General features: G+C 39.4%; 1 protein-coding gene across 2 annotated transcripts in view; it reads right to left on the reverse strand.

Annotated features, from left to right (window-relative positions):
- Positions 1-19027, reverse strand: part of CHM (CHM Rab escort protein) — a 51358-nt gene that overhangs the window by 16473 nt on the left and 15858 nt on the right. For both annotated transcript variants that reach the window (XM_063170825.1, XM_063170826.1), the window contains exons 4-8: positions 18027-18151; positions 13901-14336; positions 12727-12843; positions 11942-12062; positions 9504-9729 (exon numbers count right to left, since the gene is read on the reverse strand). In XM_063170825.1, the coding sequence (XP_063026895.1) occupies positions 9504-9729; positions 11942-12062; positions 12727-12843; positions 13901-14336; positions 18027-18151 (1025 nt within the window). The remainder of the gene's footprint in view (positions 1-9503; positions 9730-11941; positions 12063-12726; positions 12844-13900; positions 14337-18026; positions 18152-19027) is intronic.

Raw genomic sequence — 19027 nt, forward strand, 5'->3', positions numbered from 1 at the left:
GCAAAGCTCTGAGGTGTTGGTAACACTGATTTACTGACAGAAGCAAGATGTGGAGCTGTTGGAGTGCAGAGGAGGTCACGGAGCTATCACAGGGCTGGAGCCAGGCTGGCAGAGCTGGGGGTGCTCACCTGGAGAGGAGAAGCTCCAGGCAGAGCTCAGAGCCCCTGCCAGGGCCTGAAGGGGCTCCAGGAGAGCTGCAGAGGGACTGGGGACAAGGGATGGAGGGACAGGACAAGGGGAGGGAACAGCCTTAAACTGAAGGAGGGTAGGTTTAGATTGGATGTATGGAAAACATCCCTCCCTGTGAGGGTGGGCAGGCCCTGGCACAGGTGCCCAGAGCAGCTGTGGCTGCCCCTGGATCCCTGGACATGTCCAAGGCCAGGCTGGACAGAGCTTGGAGCACCCAGGGACAGTGAAGGTGTCCCTGCCATGGCAGGGGTGGCACTGGATGAGCTTTAAGGTCTCTTCCAACCCAAAGCAGTCTCTGATTCTGTGATTTTGAAGTGAAAGCATTTTGATTTATCTTCACAGATGACAAACTTGAAAACTTTCACTTTGCAAACCTGACTTCCAAAAATGGCATTATTCTGTCATTCTAATGCCAGATGAGCAGTTCCAAGACAGCCAGTCCCACAACCCCTCTGACCTGCAGGGCAGGGGCAGCCCAAGGAGCTGCCAGTACCATGGGACACCTGGAACACCCAGCTCCCTAAAAACACCCCTGCTCCTCATGGAAAACCAGAGATTCATCCCAAAAATCCCAACCTTGGCTGTTTGGAGGTTGTTGAAGATGCCACAAAGGTTAAACATCCACTGAAGAACTCAGAGACCCCAGAGCTATGGGTTTATTATCTCTAATGCTGCAATCCACAGCCTCCTGCCTGACAGCAGCTATCAGCATCTCAAGCCAACTCAGAGGAGTTGATTTCATATCTTGCATTTAAGAATAGCACTATTAACTTAACTACAACTGGATTCCTTAGTTAAAAACATTAATTACAGTTTTCCTTCAACCACAGCCAGGGGGTTTTGATATATGCACTTTATTTTTCCAGCGTGCTTTGAAAGAACTTTGCTGCTTGGCTGCACAAAAATGTGAATTATTTCTTTCCAAGAGTAGCCTGCTATCCAGGGGATGAGGGCATGACCAGTTTTCATAGGCCAGCAGGAAAGTTCACTTTTAAAATGAAAATGGAAAGGAATTTTGATTGTGTTGCTGAACAATCACAAACAGCCAAAACACCTCTTAGAACAGCCTAGCATGAAAAATGACACAGCTAGGAAGGACTTGCCAGAATTATTTAAATACAGAAACTGAAATATTCAACTAAATGGCACCCCAATAATTTATGACAAAGTAAAATCATTGTGCTGGCATTACTTTCATACAATGGGCTATTCAAGATGATTTGACTGCACTTGAAGTACAAGCAACTCTTTGATAGCATTAACCCTAAATGACAGACATTTAAACTGATATTACTCTAATTAACTGGCGACTGCCTCCACCAATAATTCAAGTTTTGCTGAAAGATAGCAACAACACTGCACTCAGCTTCAACTCTGCCCTGCTGACATCAAATCATATTACAGCTAAATTAACAGTTGTGAAAATTTTTGGCCTGGTACCTTCCATCATACACAGCCTTTAAATGCCATTTCAGACCCCATCAAGGCAGAAATCAGCAGTTGCAATTTTTAATACAGCTGTGGAACAATAGCACATATTAAAAGCTGCATTTTTGACAGCATATTCACAGTGATTTATGAGTTTGTATATAATTTGATTATTCTATTAATTTTACTGATTACTGATTCAGCTAATACAGTGAAGGTCACTTACAAAATAAATCTTCATTACATTTCACAGAAAGTAACTGCTCCAACTAGTTGTTTTCTTTAATTAAACACTAATGTAACAAGAGAGAAAATAGGCTTCAGGGTTGCTGCATCTGTTGATACAAGAGGAGTTTACTGCTTTGATGTAATGCTCTGTGATATTAATTGAACAAAAATAGAATGTCTCTCTATTTGACATCTCGATTTCCAACACTGAGATTCCACAAAAACACATTACAGACTTAGCCTTAGTTCACTCTGAAAGAATTTTAAAACTGTATCAAATAATTTTACACCAAAATCGAGTTTTTATTTCTAGCATGTAATTTGTCCTCTGCTTTCTACAATACATGTTGTGATTAATTTAAAAATTGGCTAATTTTTAACTGTGCATTTTTTCTGTTGTAAGAACTACTTGTTTCTCTCCTTAAAGCTGAATACTCCATGTACAGCACGGCAAGCTTTGGAGAAAGATCAAAGAAAAACATGGCAAGTGCTGAGATAATGAATTGTCCTCTTTCAGTTTATTTTTACACACAGAGCAAGCTGTGACCTGGTTCTTATGTTAAAGTCTGTTTCCTGAAAGGCTCCTAGAAAATCAGACTTTCCTCCAATGTTGCTGTGTTCCAAAAACATTAGCAGGTAGAGCTGACACAAATCAAATAAATAAAATAGCTACAGCTACAAAAAGTGATGGTTAATCTTCCAAACACATGGTTCCCATATCAAAGTCAAAACTTGGTGTGAGTATCCATCTGGGTAACACCAAAAATCCACCCCCCCAAAAAACAGCACCCAAAAACTAATGAACAAAATAATTTATGTCATCCTGAACTGTCCTGGCATTTGGAGAGCTATGGAAAGGAAAATATGTGACAGAAATGCTTAGGGAAGCAGATGAAGAGTCAAATATTTTGACTTTTTCCTGCAGGCTGTGTTCATTATTCCTGTGAAATTTAAAAAGGTCCTGTAGGATTAGAGAAGCAGCCTATGCTCTAAATCCATCAGCAACATGACAATTATACACCAATCACAAAGTTCTGCACTCCCCAGCAGCACTCAGCTCACTCACAAACAGCACTTGGAGCCTGCAGCCCCAGGTAAGAGGATTTCCTTCCCCAGATCTCCCCTTCCTTCTGGAAAACCAGGCTGGGACTGGGAAATGCTGCAGGGAGAGGAGCTGGAATGGCAGAGCTGGGGTACCAAATTTAACTTTAAAACTAAGAAATTGCTCCTTTTAATTGTATGGAATTTAGACTGCATATACAGAAATATCCATTCACATCCTGTGAAACATTCTAGCAGTGAACACTGCCAGTAAAACAGACAAGACAAAAACTCCTGGGCTTGGTTTTCGTTAGAGCACAAAGCTCCAGCTACTTATCACTGACCCTTCACAGACCCTCTGTGCACCTCTCTCCATAATTACACAACTGGGGTAATTTCAGTCTATTTCATCAGAGCCTGGCAAGGGTTGGTATTTATTGTTCAGGGATTCTGAGTGATCACTCTGCACTGAAGTACAACTATTTCAGGAGTTTTAGCATTTGAGTTCCCATTATGTGATGTACAAGTTTTGTGGTTGGGGAAGTCACTGCTGCCTCTTCCAGGCCCAAGATCCCAATTCCATTTCCCAAACTCAAATGTTAGAAGATAATGCAATAAAAATCTTAATTTATAATATATTTCTATGTTCCTATACTTCAGCCTCGCTTTGTGCCAGTGTAGATTTCTTAGGGTGTTTCTAAACCTGAGGAAATTCTGTTGACAAAAATATTTAATCTGTCTTTTCATTTCAACTAGTAATTAGTAATTTAAACAACTGCAGTACCAGCAGCTTATTGCTGATAAAAGTGCCATGACACTGATGACTCTGGGCACAATATAAAAGTGCTTTCTTAAAATTAACCATATTATCAATCTAAGTTTTTCAAGGATATTGCAATAACACTACTTTTTAGTGAATCAAGGTTAAGAGTCATTCTCTGGGATTCTAAACTCAAGAAACAGATGATTTCTATGAAGGTTAGGTGAGAAACCATCAGGCAATGTGTTTAAGTGACCTAGAAATTATGGTTAAAGCACTGTGGCAACTGTAAGAAATTGCCACAGAGCTGGAGAGGGAAAAAAGAAACAGAAGAGTTGAGTTGTTTCTGTGCTGCTGGGAGGGCAGGGAAGTGCAGAGGCACTCCCAAGGCTCCTCTCTGGGGAGGTGGAAGGACCTGGCTCCAAACCCCATGGACCTTGCTGGAGAAGCTGCTTCTCCTCAGCCAAGGTCACCCAGCTGCAGTTACACAACAGCTCTGCCCTCCCACAGAGGCTGGGGGGAGCAGGACTGCAGGGCAAGGCACAAAAGGCAGCACTAGGAGCAGTCACTAAACATTAGCTCATCTATAGAACCCACTTCTGTGTTCTCTGCCTCCAGAAAAGACACAAATTCCAGTTCTCTTAATCCTCAATGAAATTCAAGGGCTATTTTACTAATTCTGCCATGTTTAGGAAGGTACCTTTCTCTGTCTTCTGGTTTAATGAAAAAGGACTCTGCTAAATGCAATTTGCCTCCTCATCTCAGATTTGCTCCAGTAATAAACAATCCTGTCACTTCCACAGCTCTCCTGATAATGCTGCAAATATTCACATGTGAGTCAGAATTCTCAGGGAGACCCTGTAAGGCACAACCTGCACCTCCCCACACGACCAGGGAGGAATTTCCTTGCTAAGGGACTGGTAAGACGTAATACCAAAATAATACATTAAGATATATTTGCCTCCTATTATCACCATTACCCTAATTATTAAACCCTGAAAAAGTCATCTCACAATAGCATTTGTATTTTGTCCTTTTAGGTTCTAAATATGCTTTTAAAATGAACCAAGATGATCAAGAATGAGAGTAGGACAATGTAAGTCTGACCCCTCAATACAATTTCTTGACTGAAAACTTTTCCCTGCCTAGTTAGGGGTGGGAAATCAATACACTGGGACAGCATCCACTTGATTCAGAGCATCCCATGTGATGGATTCTCATGGCTGAAGGCCTTCACGAGGTATAAACTCCTGCAGAACACAATTTCTAGTCAGAAAGAACAGGGAGCAGAACAGCTCTCATGTTTGCAAGTAATTTTTAAAACAAAGAATCGACAAACACTCAGAAGATAAAAACTAAAATGAGAAGGTATTCTCTAAGTTTCATCCACTTAATGCATTTTACAACAAAGGTTATTTCCAAATTAAAAGTCTTTTCCTGTCATTCTGAGAAATACTGTGGGCAAGGACACAAAAGCATTCCACAGCTGTATTAACGACAAGGCTCACTGATCTGTGAATAACCTGAAAAAAATGAAGATTATTGAGTTACTTTACCAATCTATCCATCCATCACCAGTGAACAGGTCTCAGAATGATGGATTATCTCACTTCCCTCATGTTTATCCCAAGAAAGAGTTTCTCCTTAGAGGGAAAAACAAACAACTGATCCTACAAACAATCCTGCTAACTCTGCTTGCCCATTTTGCATTCATCTGCCAACAAAGTGAGAAGAAATATATCAAGTTTGTCTTTAAAGGCCAAACTACATTTGAGGTTTTATTATTTCCCTGAAATGCAAGTGAAAACAATTAAGAGGAAAGCAGCACTGCAGCTACTGGTACTATTCAGCATTTTAGTACAACTCAAGGAATAGTGAGAAGTCGTCAGTAATTCCAATTACATTTTCTGGTCCAAAGAAATGGAATAATTATAAGTTATAAGAGACAGATAAATATGAAAATTAGGTATTTTGAAATGGAGGACTGAACTTATATCTCACTATGATTTTTAAATCACCTGTGATTGTTTCACATGTGCTGACACTCAAATCTGTCACACCTGGTTGTCACCAAGAATTCACACTGATTGAATTTCTCATTAAATTCTCATTAATGTGCTAAATCATACAATTTACACACAGAAAAGTTCTGCATCTTGCTAAAATGCAGAGACATAATACTCATGCTTAGATTCAGCTGAAAAACATGGTGTGCCCAATTTTTAATAAATTACTGCAGTCAGGTTTCCTGAAGTCCAGTCTTGATTTCAGACCACTAAAACCTTCCTAGACTGTAACAGGGACATAATTGGGAATTTTAAAGGACCTGAGACTACCCCAGAAGCTCTGACATCTCTAGCAGGTAACAGTGCCATGTAAAGGTAAAACTGATTATTCATTTTTAAATATATACAGGAACCCTCAGAATCAATCACACTATCCATCTTATCTCAGCCTGGCCTCTTAATCTTCCTGTAAATACGGGCACTGAAAGAGATGGAACTGTCTTAATCAGATCTTTCCTCCATCACTAAATTACTGCTGTCACTGTCACGGAGACAGAAATTACAATTTCAGGCAGAATCTGTAGGAACTCCTACAAAGGGTGACACTGCCCACCAAACACACAATGGGAAAGCTCCAGGTCTGTTTATAGGAAATGCACATTATTAACCAACTTCCCATGAGAGTCAGGGACTCACCAACTCCTCTGGCCAAGCAGCCAAGGATATTCCAGCACCTACTGCCATCTGTCAGCTTTTGGATAACTGTCTTTGTTATCCAAAGAAGAGAGAACGTGTCCCTGTGGAACCTTTGTGACATGACACAGGGGACAGTCACCAATTCCCTCTGAAAGTTCACATGGGAAAAACTACTGCTTCTCAGAAAGTCAATTCCATTTGCATGTCCATATTTGCATGAGTCCAGAGGAAAGAATCTGAAACCAAACTGAAGTGAAACTTTGCCTGCTCTGCCCCCAATTCAGTGTGTTCACAAAGCAAACAGCAGCAGATGTAAAAGCTTGTTTGGGTTTTCCTCAAGAATGAGATATTATTATATTCACTTGTACTTAAGATCAGACTATTGCTACATCACTAGAAAGGAGAGTCAGGACAGTTTTGTACCAAGAAGGAGGCAAAGGAAGCTGTTAAGGGCCAGGGAAGTTTTGCTTTTTTTTGTCAGCTCAGGAGAGCAGGAGGCTCCCAATGACCTTCCTTGTTCCACGACTCCAACTGATGGAGACAGAAACCTCCCATCTGTCCTCACCATATTGGGATGTACATTACAGTGATAGAAAAGTTTAATTTTCTCTCCTAAACCATCCCTGCTTAAACCAATAAAGAAGGAAGAGTGCTTCTGCTCGCTGGAGTGTCGTCAGCAGCTCCAAAAGGTTGTGGTGTTTATGCAGGACTCATTTGGGATGCAAGGATGTGACTTCCAAATGTCTTTGACTCATTCCCATCAATATGCATGTGTGCCATTTATAACAGTAGCCTTGATGAGAACACACAGTGTAACTGGCTGCAAGAAACGCTTAAGAGGTTTACATTAAAGCAGAATATAGAACAGTGGTTAGAAATCACAGGCCAGGTGACACCTTCCCCTGATAAGCTGGTGATAAAAGCTGTAGCCTGTGATCTATAGGCTCTGCTGCTGCCTCTTTACTCCACAGCCCCAGCAGCATTCTTCACATACAGCTCACTCTGAGCAAGACACAATCCTGAGGGCAGAACACCTTTAAAAATTGTGATTAATCTCAAAAAATATTATGGTTGCCTCCTAAATTGTTCACTTAAAAAGAACAGATAATGTTTAAAAAGTTTTGTATTAGAATGTTTGCAATACAAACCTTTTAAAAGTGTAATTACTTTTTGGTTTGACAGATTAATTTGCTCCATCCAGTAAAATACCCTCTTTGTTGTAAAAGTTATACATTTTAGCAAAAAAACCCTAAAATGCAGCAACCAGTGATCTGAAATAGAAAGTTCAGACCATCTGAAGAACTCCTGTCATCACAGAATGATTTTCTGATAAGAATATTTATAATACTTCTAGACACCTCTACTGCTAACTTGAAATATACTGCTGTTACAGATCAGAAAACTGCATGTGCTGGTTATTAAATAAAAAACAATTCAGCTAAAGGGATTTTGAGAATGCAAGAAAAATTACACAGATAAGAATCTACAGAGGAAAAAAAGCAAGCAAAATTTTAAATATTAAATTTACTTTTTTCCCCCAGGCATTTGAAGCCAAGGAAGGTTGAACTGCCAAAACTGTACTACTTCAATGGCTCTGATAACATAGTGATTTATTAATCTCTGGTCACATACAGATACCTGGCCTCACATGAAATCCTAGAAAGACACAAAGACATCCATAAAATCCAGAAACACAAGTTCTTTTGCATGACTGTATGCAGAGTAGTTGCCTAACCCCAATTCTTGTTCACAAATGATCTGTCCAATCACCTAATTACCTAGGTCTGCACTTTAAATCACCATTTGAATACAGCTCAAGGAGCAGATGAAAGGTACTGACAAAAGATGGTAGCAAATAACATTTCTATTCAATGGAGCACAATTATTCCAGAATGTTTCTATCAAGACATAACTGCATCCATGCTTTACACAGCCCAGCAGGATCAAGCTGCTAAGGCCATTCCTCTGGCAGTAATTTAGGGACTGCTCTGGAGAAGAGAAATGGAATCCATCACAGAGACAAACAGGAACACCCAACAACCTGCTGTAAACCACAATTTCATAGTAGCACACATGTAAAAAGCAGAACTTGTCCAGCACCAAACAAAGCAGGTAAGACCCTGCACTGCTATTTAAGGGACTGATGTACAGATATATCACTCAGACAAACTGGCCTCACCAGGCAAAGCTGCTTTTTTTAAACAGAGCTAATGTTTACTTCAGACCTCCAGGTTACCACATTAAACCCACATTGAGCAGATGGAAAGGCTGCTTGCCAGCAAAAGCAAAGATGAAAAAAACCCCTCAGCCTTTTAAAAGGCAGTTGAACTGTTGGAAACAACTGAAATGAAAACCACCCACCCTCTGCACCCAAAAGCACCAAGCACCAGCTCTGTGCCAGAACCACAGGCCAGGGACACCTCAGGAGCAGGGACTGCACTGCCACTGCCACTCAAGTGGATCTTGGGTTATCCTGGAATCCTGGCCTTTTTTGTTTTATTTGCTTTCCAAGGCTCAAGGAGTGGAGAACATATGGCTGCTGCTTGGGATGTGAGAATGTAGCAGTGGCTCAGTGAAACAGAGCTGCATGGGATCTCCTCTGCTCTTCAGTTCATAGGAGCTGGAACCTTCAGTCTAGAGAGAGCTACAGAATAATGTCATGATTTCACTGATTGCCCTGTTTGTATAAAAGTCTGATGTAGAAAGGTTTGTTTTAAATGTAATTCTGAACTGGACACATGGCACTATTCTTCTCTTTCAGAACAATCCAGTTCATTATTAAATATATACCTGTGAATGACAGATGAAATCTCAGCATTAATTAGTAACACAAATTGACAACATGGATCTTCCTGCAGCTTTAGGGTAGACTCACATACAAATTTTTTAACCTACTCAAATGCACAGTCCCCCTTTTGGACAGATATCCCCGAGTCTCCTCTGTCAGATTTAAAAAGGGGCAGCTACATATGGGTTAAATGCTGGCTTTCTCATTTCCTAGCCCTTATTAACTTACAGCAGCCACCACAGCCAGCAGCTACTACAAGCTGCATTTGTAAAACAATGAAAAATGTTGCAAAGCAGTGTCCTAGTGAGTGACACCTCTTACATGACAAGGGTTTCCTGTTTGGGATGTGTCTGTGAGTGAGGCTTACCTGCAGAAGCACTGGGGGATCTCTCCCTGCCCATACAGAGGGAACAGGAACGGGGTGTTGCCATAGCGGCCGAGGCACTGCAGGAATTTTTTTGTTGCCTGAAGCCCTTGCAGAGTGCTGCTCTCAGTCTGTGCCACCATTGCAATGGAGTGAAGGATGAAGTGCTGCAGGCTGGGGGTCAGCTTCCGAGTCTGCAGGAACTCAGCAAACGTGCTGGACTCGTGTTCTGAGGGAAAAGCACAGGAGGCACTGAGCACACTCCAACATCTGCACTTCAGCTCAAACAAGTGCTCTGGATTCCAGCAAACAAGAGCAAGTGAGTTTTTAAACAAACATCTTGCTGAAAATGGATCATCCAGTCAATGAAAGTTAGAAGAACTACTCCCAGAAAGTGAGTTATCTCAGAAGACAGAAACAGCACTCCATTAAAATATTTCAAAATATCACAAACCCACTTTATGGGTCTCCAATGCCATCACCTATTCATTGCAAGACTTGACCTAACTCCATTTCCCAGCCCTGAGAGAAAAGTGACAAACTGTAGACTAAAATCCACCCAAGTGCCATGGGATGCTGTCTGTGTCCTGTAAATTACCCAAAATCTCACTCCAGATTACAGCCACTCCAGAACAGGACTGCTGCACCCACACTGCCAGTGCCAGACTGGATATTTGTGCTCAGAGAAGCCCCTCACACAGTGCCACAATCCAGAGATGAGAAGGTGCAGTATTTATTTTAATTGGATGACTTGCTGGCAACAAACAAATGTGGATGCGACAGAGAGCAGAAAGGGATCAAGGACTCTATCTTCCCTTTAAAATAATATTATTGCTGGCACATTTTGAAATTCAAAGAAACACAACTCTTCTGGGAGATGTTTAAAGCATGTTGGCATTGATACATCTCTGAAAAACTTTTAGTCATCTTCATAACAGAAAGATTTTTGCCAGGAAAAGATTGTATTTAAGCAATAGCAGGCTTCTATCCTATTCAGAGATCTGCTCTTATTTCAGTTCTGGATAAATTCCTAACTAGTTCAGAGCCCAATATTCTCAAGCTATATATTCTGTTCAAGATTCAACCACTGCTCTATTACAAATGTATCTTACTGCTCTTTGTACAGCCATGCACAAAGTCATAAAATGACAAGGGTTTTTTTTGTTTTATCATTCTAAAAACATTCTCAAGTTTTCCTCACTTCAAACTTCTTATATAATTCCATATTTTACAGAAAAAAAAGCTTTAAAAAATTCTTCACGCTCATGAACTCTTCCTATTAAAAGTCTGCCTTCCCACGAATGCAATGATCTCATCAAGAGCAATTTTAAATTTCTTAAGTTTTTACATTAGCCTAATCTGACTCAAAATATTCTCAATTACTTCTCAGGCTATTTTAAAATGTAGGAACAAAAACTGTTTAACTGGCTCTGTAAGTAAAATACATCTAATGTTATTTAGGTACAGGAATCAATGGATTCATTTAAAATTGATGTGGCATCTCCTTTTTAACTTAATAAATTTTCTAAATACCACCAATATCCTCACTGTGAGCACCTCCATTTCTTCCAGCAGCAGCAAACTGAGATCACCTGTAATCAATAAACCACTTCAGCCTAATGAGTTTTTCCCCTTCAGGATTTTCTGGAGTTCATTACAGACTCTCCTTTTCTTAATCTCACCAGATCTTGATACTGACTGTTCTTCCCTTGCATGTGTTCAATAATTTTCTCTGATGTTTGTACTCCTCATTCCTCACTATTTCTTTTTGACAGATTTTTTTTTCTCTTTGCCTTAATTTACTTTTAGACTGCAAGAACTGAGGACACCACTTCATTCTTTGTACCCTGAGGAGCACAAACCCAAAGCCCCTTCCTCCTGTTGAGCTGATTTCCCTCTTTGACCCCAGCTCGTTATTCTTCACACATTATAGCTCAAATCTCTTCTGATTTCCTCTCATCTAAATAAGCCAACACTTGATAAAAGCACTTTGAACTTGCCCTTTAAAACTAAAGAGCATTAAATTACATTTACTTTCATAGTTAAAAAATTCCATTTTCTCCATTTCTGATTTGTTGTAAAGCATTGTGAAGGTTTACCTAGTAATCCAAAAATTCAGATACATCACATTCTTTTAAAAAATACCTGGGCAAAGGGAGGAAAACACTTAAAAATGACAAAAAGCATTTTGCAACCTTGCTGTAATATATAATTTTGCTGTTAAAGAAAAATGTAAATAATAAAAAATGTGGGAACTAGAAGAGTAAGTGCTTAAGTAGAAAAATTTAACACTGAAGTGAAAAGGTCACAAAAAGGTCAAAGCATACTTTAAAAATGAATCTGTAAAAATAAACCACGTGAAAACACAGGAGAGCTCTCAGAACTGTCCTCCCTGAAGGAAGTCCTGAGAAGGGAGTGCACCTTGTTCAATGAGACACTACCTTGGTATTCCTCAGGGTGCTGTTCATAGTCCAAACAAAATGTCAGAAATTTCATGAGCATTCTCTTCTCCACCATGGTCAGCTGTCTGCTGTTGAAGACATCTGCTCTGGAACAAGGCACCTGCAAAGTATTTTTTAATAATTTCAGATACTTTCCATACTCTGAATGTAAAAGGATCAAGCAACAATAGTCTGATAAAATAACAAATATTTCAAATTATTGTTTTCAATTACAGCTATTTTCTTATATATTTATTTCCCCTAATTTCTATTGTAGCTAAAGTTACCAGTTTTCCACAATAAGAATATTCAAAAATCTTTTTTATCTCCCTTCAATTTCAATTGCATCTCTAACTGCAGAGATAATCACTTGAGTTTGTATTCACTATGCCAATATCTCCTGTTGCCATTATCACACTGATTTCTATTGTATGTAACAAAGACAAATCAAGTCTATGTCAGACTAAAACCTAAATCTTTGAATCTTAAAATCTTTAAAACCTAAAATATTTGAATCTTCAACAATTATCTGCCAATCAGTCATGGCCTAAACATTTAGCCTGAGGTTAAGATTTATGTCAATGTGCTGGACTGCACAACCTTATTTTAGTTTGGTTTGATTTTATTTTCATATTTCTAGATAACACATACCAACATCTTTTCTTCCAGAAATTAAATCAGAATCATAATTAAGGAAAAAACACTCAAAAAACCAATTTCAAGCTTCTTGACTTTCAGGAGCTGAGATGAAACACAAACACATGCAGCCCATGATTTTCTGGTACCTGTTCCACTTTCCCCTCGCGGAAGGCGAGAACCCGCGTGGCGTTTTTGAACTCGGCGTATCTGCTCACGTTGGACTTAATGAGGAGGTCAATTAACAGGCCCCGGGAGTACAGCAGCTGCACAGGAGCAGAAAGGAACTGCTGGGTGAAGAGCATCAGTGAAGCACCCAACAAAATCCTCACCAGCTGCTCCCTAAAGCCCCTGAACCAAGAGGCACCTTTTCCACAGATCAATTCCATGACTCCCAAGCTAAGGTTCAGCCATATATAATTTAATCATCTTTCTAGAAGCTACAAATATGAAATACAGAACGGAAAGAAATTTAACTATGAACTGAAAATGTTTGTGTTGAAAAGTCTCATGGTACTGAGTAACAGACTTTGCAAGAGCACACAGAGACTTTCTGGATAAAGGTTTCCTGGGACACCAACAAGAAAGCTGATGTTCCCCTGCTAGGGAAACCCCAGCACAAACTCCCGGCCCTGCCCTGCTGACCACTCTTGTGGCTGAATTTCTGGGATTTGCTGCAGTTAACACCATGTCCCTTTAACAGAGTAAAAAAAGCATACAAAACAGCATTATCTGCTTAACCACCACCCACTGACTGGTGTTCAAGATGTCATTGCAAGGAGGCTTGGAAGTGGGATTCACATCTGGAACATGAAATTTGCAATAATGATTTCACAATGTCTTCACAAAGAATTGAATGAATTAGTGAAGAGAGTTTATTTTTCAGTTTCCAAAGGTTTGGAAAATCTTTTTAGGCACAATATGTAAAGTGAAGCATTCAACTTTGAAAAAACTTCCCTGTGCTGTAAAAAACATATTTTTATCTTTTTAAAAAGACAGAACAATCTGCATGCAGATTGCTCTTTCTTGTTTAAAAATACAGGTTTATAATGGCACTATTTAAAATGAGACATTTTGCTGGTATTACCCAAGTGCTATATTCCATGACATTTATTTCAAGGCAATATTTCTGAGCTGTGTTTTTTGATCTCTTTGGTTATAAAACACTTAAGGTCACATATTAAATAACTCATGTTTGTTTTAGTGCTAACAATTCTTACTTCTCAAGAGTGGCTATTTTCCCTCAAAGGTGCTTTAAAACAAATGTCAGCATTTTAAGCAAAGCAAATGTACTTGCGCAAAATAAAGTCATTCAGTTCCTACCTTAGAAACCAAATCAATATTAAACCTTCTGCCTTCTCTAACAATTTGAGAATAGGTGATTTTCTTTGGTTCTTGGGCAGCATTTTCAGAGGGTGCAGCTTCTGTCTTTGCCGGTTGTGGAGCGGAGTCGCCGTCGGCCGCGCAGGGAGCAGCTCCAGGGCCAGGGGCTGCTCCTGCCCCGTCCCCTGCAGCTGCCCTGGCTGCCTCAGAGCAGCTCTGGGGCTCCTCTGCAGGGCTCTCCACTGCTGCATTCTCTTTCTCAGACCCTGGGGAAACCTCCTCCACTGCTGGACTCTCCTGTGATCCCAGAGGAATCCCCTCCACTGCTGGACTCTCCTTCTCGGGCCCTGGGGACTCCCCCTGGGCAGCAAGGGCTCCAAGCACACGCAGCTTTGGCAGAGCACCAGCTTCTTCAACACCTTCAGCTGAATCCTGACTGATTAAAAACACAGAGGGGAAAAAGAGGGGGGAAAAGTCTTTTTGAAGAGTTTTAAAAACTTGTTTAAAGTTTGGAGTCGGTGCCAAAGCAGAAACCTCAAGCATTTCTAGGAAAAGCATTAGAATTTCTTTATCCTGGCCCATTCAGGTATTCCACCCACTAACAAACTCTGGTTCTTTGGCTGCAAAGCTATAATTCAAGAGACTATTTTTATTGAGGAGAAAAAACAGCAACAAAAATTTGAGTTTTTACTTTACATATACTTAAAAAATAGAAGGGTCTCAAAAAGAAAATCAAGGCCCTCATGGTGAAACAATACACAGCTACATCAACAATAGAAATGGACTATTTTGAAATAAGAACAGTAACTTGATCAGGTGTTCCCTACAGATTAACAGCCATGAAACTGAAAAGCAAATATGCATTAAAGTCATTAAGCTGAGATTCTGTCCTGAAGAAAACAACATTTGACAAGCTTTACACAACCGAGCTCCTCTGCAGCCATGACCCCAGCAGAGAACCAGACCACTTGGACCCAAAGCTTCAGCAAAACTTTCAAATTGCTGTTTTAACTCTGCCCTTGCATTCTAATGAGCTGTTCAAGCAGCAATGCTGTTATGCAAGTGCTCCAAATCCATGCATGAAGGCAGGGCATGAAGGCAGCCAGTCACAGGAGGGACATTCCCACAGAACATTCACTCTGTTCATTTCCAGTCCACAACATTTCTTTAAAATTCCCCTCATAAAGCAGCCCTCCACTTTTAATCTCATCTTCTTGTTTTATGTTGAACTTCAGTGACACCTCCCTGAGAAAGCAGGACTTTTGAACTTGGTTTAGTTTACACTACCACTGAGATGAATCAAATCAGTGTCATTGCAAGTGAAAGGAGTTCAGCAATAATTCCAAACTATCTTTTTATCTTTCTACCACAAGCCATTAATGCACTGAATAAACTATTTAATCTTGCCTGGAAACTAATGAACTATGATTTTAAAGGTGACCTGCAAACACAGAGTATTAACAGGATGGTTAAAATTCCCAGAACAGCAAGGAATTACTCAGCACCACCACCAAAATGCTCCCTCACACACCTGCAGATGGAAGCAGGAGCAAGATTTCAGTTCAAAAAGGAACAAAAATCTGGGATCCTTTAAAAATTGCTCCTCATTTATGAGCTGATGGAGCTCGCATGGACTCATGAAAAGTTTGGAAGTGATCTCCCAGCTTGGGCACAGTCACCAGGAAGCACTTAACTCATGACTGGGTAAAATATTGCCCTGGGAAATGCAGGAACTGCTGTAAGGAAGCACTAATGAGAGAAGGCTGTTTCTGTACATTAATTATGTCTTTTTGCTTCAGATTGCCAGCATTAAGTAACTATAAAATATCAAAGAGAGATAAGTACTTTGTCAAATGTTGTTCAAAAAAGCAATCTCTGCTACAAATAAAAATGAAAGTCAATTATATTTTGGGGTTCTATTTGGATTTTGGGGTTTTTTTTAAGGATTTTGGAACACAGTGTTTGTGAAAACTGCAAAAGCTCTTCCCAGTAATTCAGTAACTACAATGAAGCTTTTATTTAACTCATCCTAAACCTCTGTAACACAAAATTTCAGAATAAGGTTTTCTTTCTAACTTCTCCCAATCTCAATGAACAGGTAATCTTATTTTAAACATACTTGATTATTACTTTTTACAATCAAAATAAACTTGGATTCATAACATCATACACTGTATTTTTCTATATCACTCTGAAAAGCAGTGTAACAGAAATATTTACATATTTTAAATCTCTATTCAGTTCCCATTAAAGAATAGGTAAATCTCCATGATTTCCAGCTCCACAGATTTTATAATGAGAGCCCAAAACCTGTATATAATCTAAATTCATGACATCCTTCCTATAGGACCAAATATCCCTGAATAATGTAAGAACTGTCTATAAAAATGACTCAAATTGAACTTCTGTACAGACAATTCTTCTCCTAATTCAGAAAAAAATAATACATCTGCAGACAAATTGTTGTGTAAATTTAGAATATTATCTTCCACCATTCATCAATTAATGGTACTAACAAAGGAATATCTTAAAATGAATGTGTCTTATTAATGCCTTGTAACAGCAACCCCTTCAGATAGGTCAAATGAAAAATTGCCAACCAGCTGGTTAATTTATTCAGCACAGGTGTTCACTATTTATTTTTCAGCCATTTGCCTTTTTTCAATCCAGCTTGTTGTAGACACAGTATTCTTTCCCTTTGATGGATGCACTTTGTTCTAAGGCCATTCATTTCAGATTTGCACTGTGTATATTATACTGCTACCCAGCTGTTTATTCTTTCAAAATAAATGTTTCATGGTTACTTCATAGGAGTTACAAAAGTTAAGCAAAAACTATAGAATCTAGGCAGAACATGTAAATTGTCAGAAACACAGTAATTGACTCTCAGAAAGTTTCAAGTTCTTTTGGAGAACTTTTTCTTTGCCAGGTTTATTAATCTTATCCTTGTTCCTTGGGAGAAATGGGGTTTTTCTTGGTGATGACCAGGACAGACAGCACTGTACTGAGCTAAGTTGAATGCTTAAAAGCTCAATTTTTCCCAAGTATAATCTCACTTCTAAGTGTGAAATCTCAGTGCCAGGGGACTCATCTGGGAGCCAGCTATCAGTCAGAAATTATACACAAAGTCAAAAGACTACAAAACCTTTCCCTCTGATTTAATCCTGCTTCTGAACATTATTTATTATGACAACAGGATGACAATTACAATATCCAAGTGCTATTGCTTTAAAATAAGCATTGCATTTTACCTGCAATCCAGTCAAGCACCATTACTGTGCAGCACTGAACCTTGGAAGAGTCTCAGTCTGTGACCTTCACATTGTATTTATGTAATTCACACCTTTTTTCCCCTACTTATGGTGTTTACAGACAGAAATCTGTATTTCTTTATGAGTATGTGTCAGCATTTCATTTAGCTACCTATACCTATGGTATTTTCTAAGGGATTCAAGGTTAAGTTTACAGAACTATCTCAAAGAATTTCCTCTCAGGAATTCTGGAGAATGTTCAGTTCAGTACAAAATCCAGAAGAGAAAAAATAATAAATAAATAAATACACAGTTCAGTTAGTTATATTTATACTCAGTGGATTTAACTTCACTAAGTTAAATTCATTGCACATAAAAAGGACAAAGGGAAATATTACTTTATCATTTCACCACAAGTATTTCACAGTTACAGTACTGTTGTCCATTTGTGCTGTTGTTCTTTTGTATGTGGTTCATTTTACATGGATTTAGGGGTTTAATTTTTGATAATGAGAACAGCAGCTTTTAGGCAAATTAAGAATGGAAAAATTTAATTGAGGGCAGTGCACAGCTGCCTACTACTACCAATATCTAAACACAACACTTCTGTTTTCTGCTCAGAAGTAAATCACAAACTCACAGAGTTGGCCAACAAATTATACTGCACCCAGAGAGGCCATTTAGGAAGGATCAGGGTGTTTCAGTGAATTGATTTCAACAAAGCACAAGGACATGAGAACATTTCAGAGGCCAGGGTTGCATTTTGGGACAATGTGTAATGTGGCAGCATGGTGAAACCCTTACAACCAAAGCACAATATGATAATTTACTCTGGGCATGCAAAATTGCTCATGAATTTGTACTTTTCTACTTACTCTCCAAAACAGAAATCTTCTACATGTTGAATAGTTTTATCCTTGCTGCTGAGAGGAATTGCTTCTTCATCCTCAAGGATCAGTTTTCTCCAGTCCTCACATTCATCACTGAGATCTGCCTTTTGCTTAAAAGAACAAGTATAAAATTACATATTGTACTGTACAAGCTGTTCTTGAACTATAAATCTCTCTAGACACTAATAATATGTACCATCTAATAATATAAGGGGAAAATAAACCCTGATAACTGTCCTAATGTTTTTATTTTCTATTTATGTTTTTTGAGTTAAAACACTTAGAGCTGGTTACTTTATCACACCATGCCAACATTTGCACTACAGCACTGGCCCTATTAATCTGAAATACAGTGTTAAATGAAATAAAGCTCTCTCTTTAGTAGAGAGCTGAATGTAACTTGGAATGCAATCTCCTAAAAGGCAGGTTTGCCACAGCCAGGGTAGGTCCAGATTCTGGGACAAAGCTCTCTGAATGGAAACCATATGGAAAAACCTGGTGATCTGGGGGATTGTACTGATCTGTGTAGGAATCCCTAAATCATACAACACAACTCACAGAATATGAAGCTCTGGCACTGAGCAAGTGCCCTGATGATGCCAGGAGGCAGCACAGTGTAAAGAGCAGGGTGAGACTGAGCTGAGGAACTTCCATCTTCTATAGCCCACAGGCTCTGAGCATTTCTGTAAATAACAGAGCAGCCCCTGCTAATCCAGCCCTGGGCTCAATTTCCTGAATAAATCTCCTCCCTGCAAGATTTCTAGGGGACTGCCATGAATCAGATAAACTTTGGTCATTGGAAAATACACTATCAGCATTCATCTTTTTGTCCTGGTTACAGGACATTTCAATGGGAGGATCCAGCACACACTTCTCTGCCTGTAAGGAAGAATCAGCTGAATACAAACGAGACAAACAAAAGGGCTGAAACATCAGAGAGAGGAAAATAATCCAAGAGGGAATGGAGAAACCAGATTATCCTAAAG

Source organism: Melospiza melodia, chromosome 16 (assembly GCF_035770615.1).
Source record: "Melospiza melodia melodia isolate bMelMel2 chromosome 16, bMelMel2.pri, whole genome shotgun sequence".
Classification (NCBI taxonomy): domain Eukaryota; kingdom Metazoa; phylum Chordata; class Aves; order Passeriformes; family Passerellidae; genus Melospiza; species Melospiza melodia.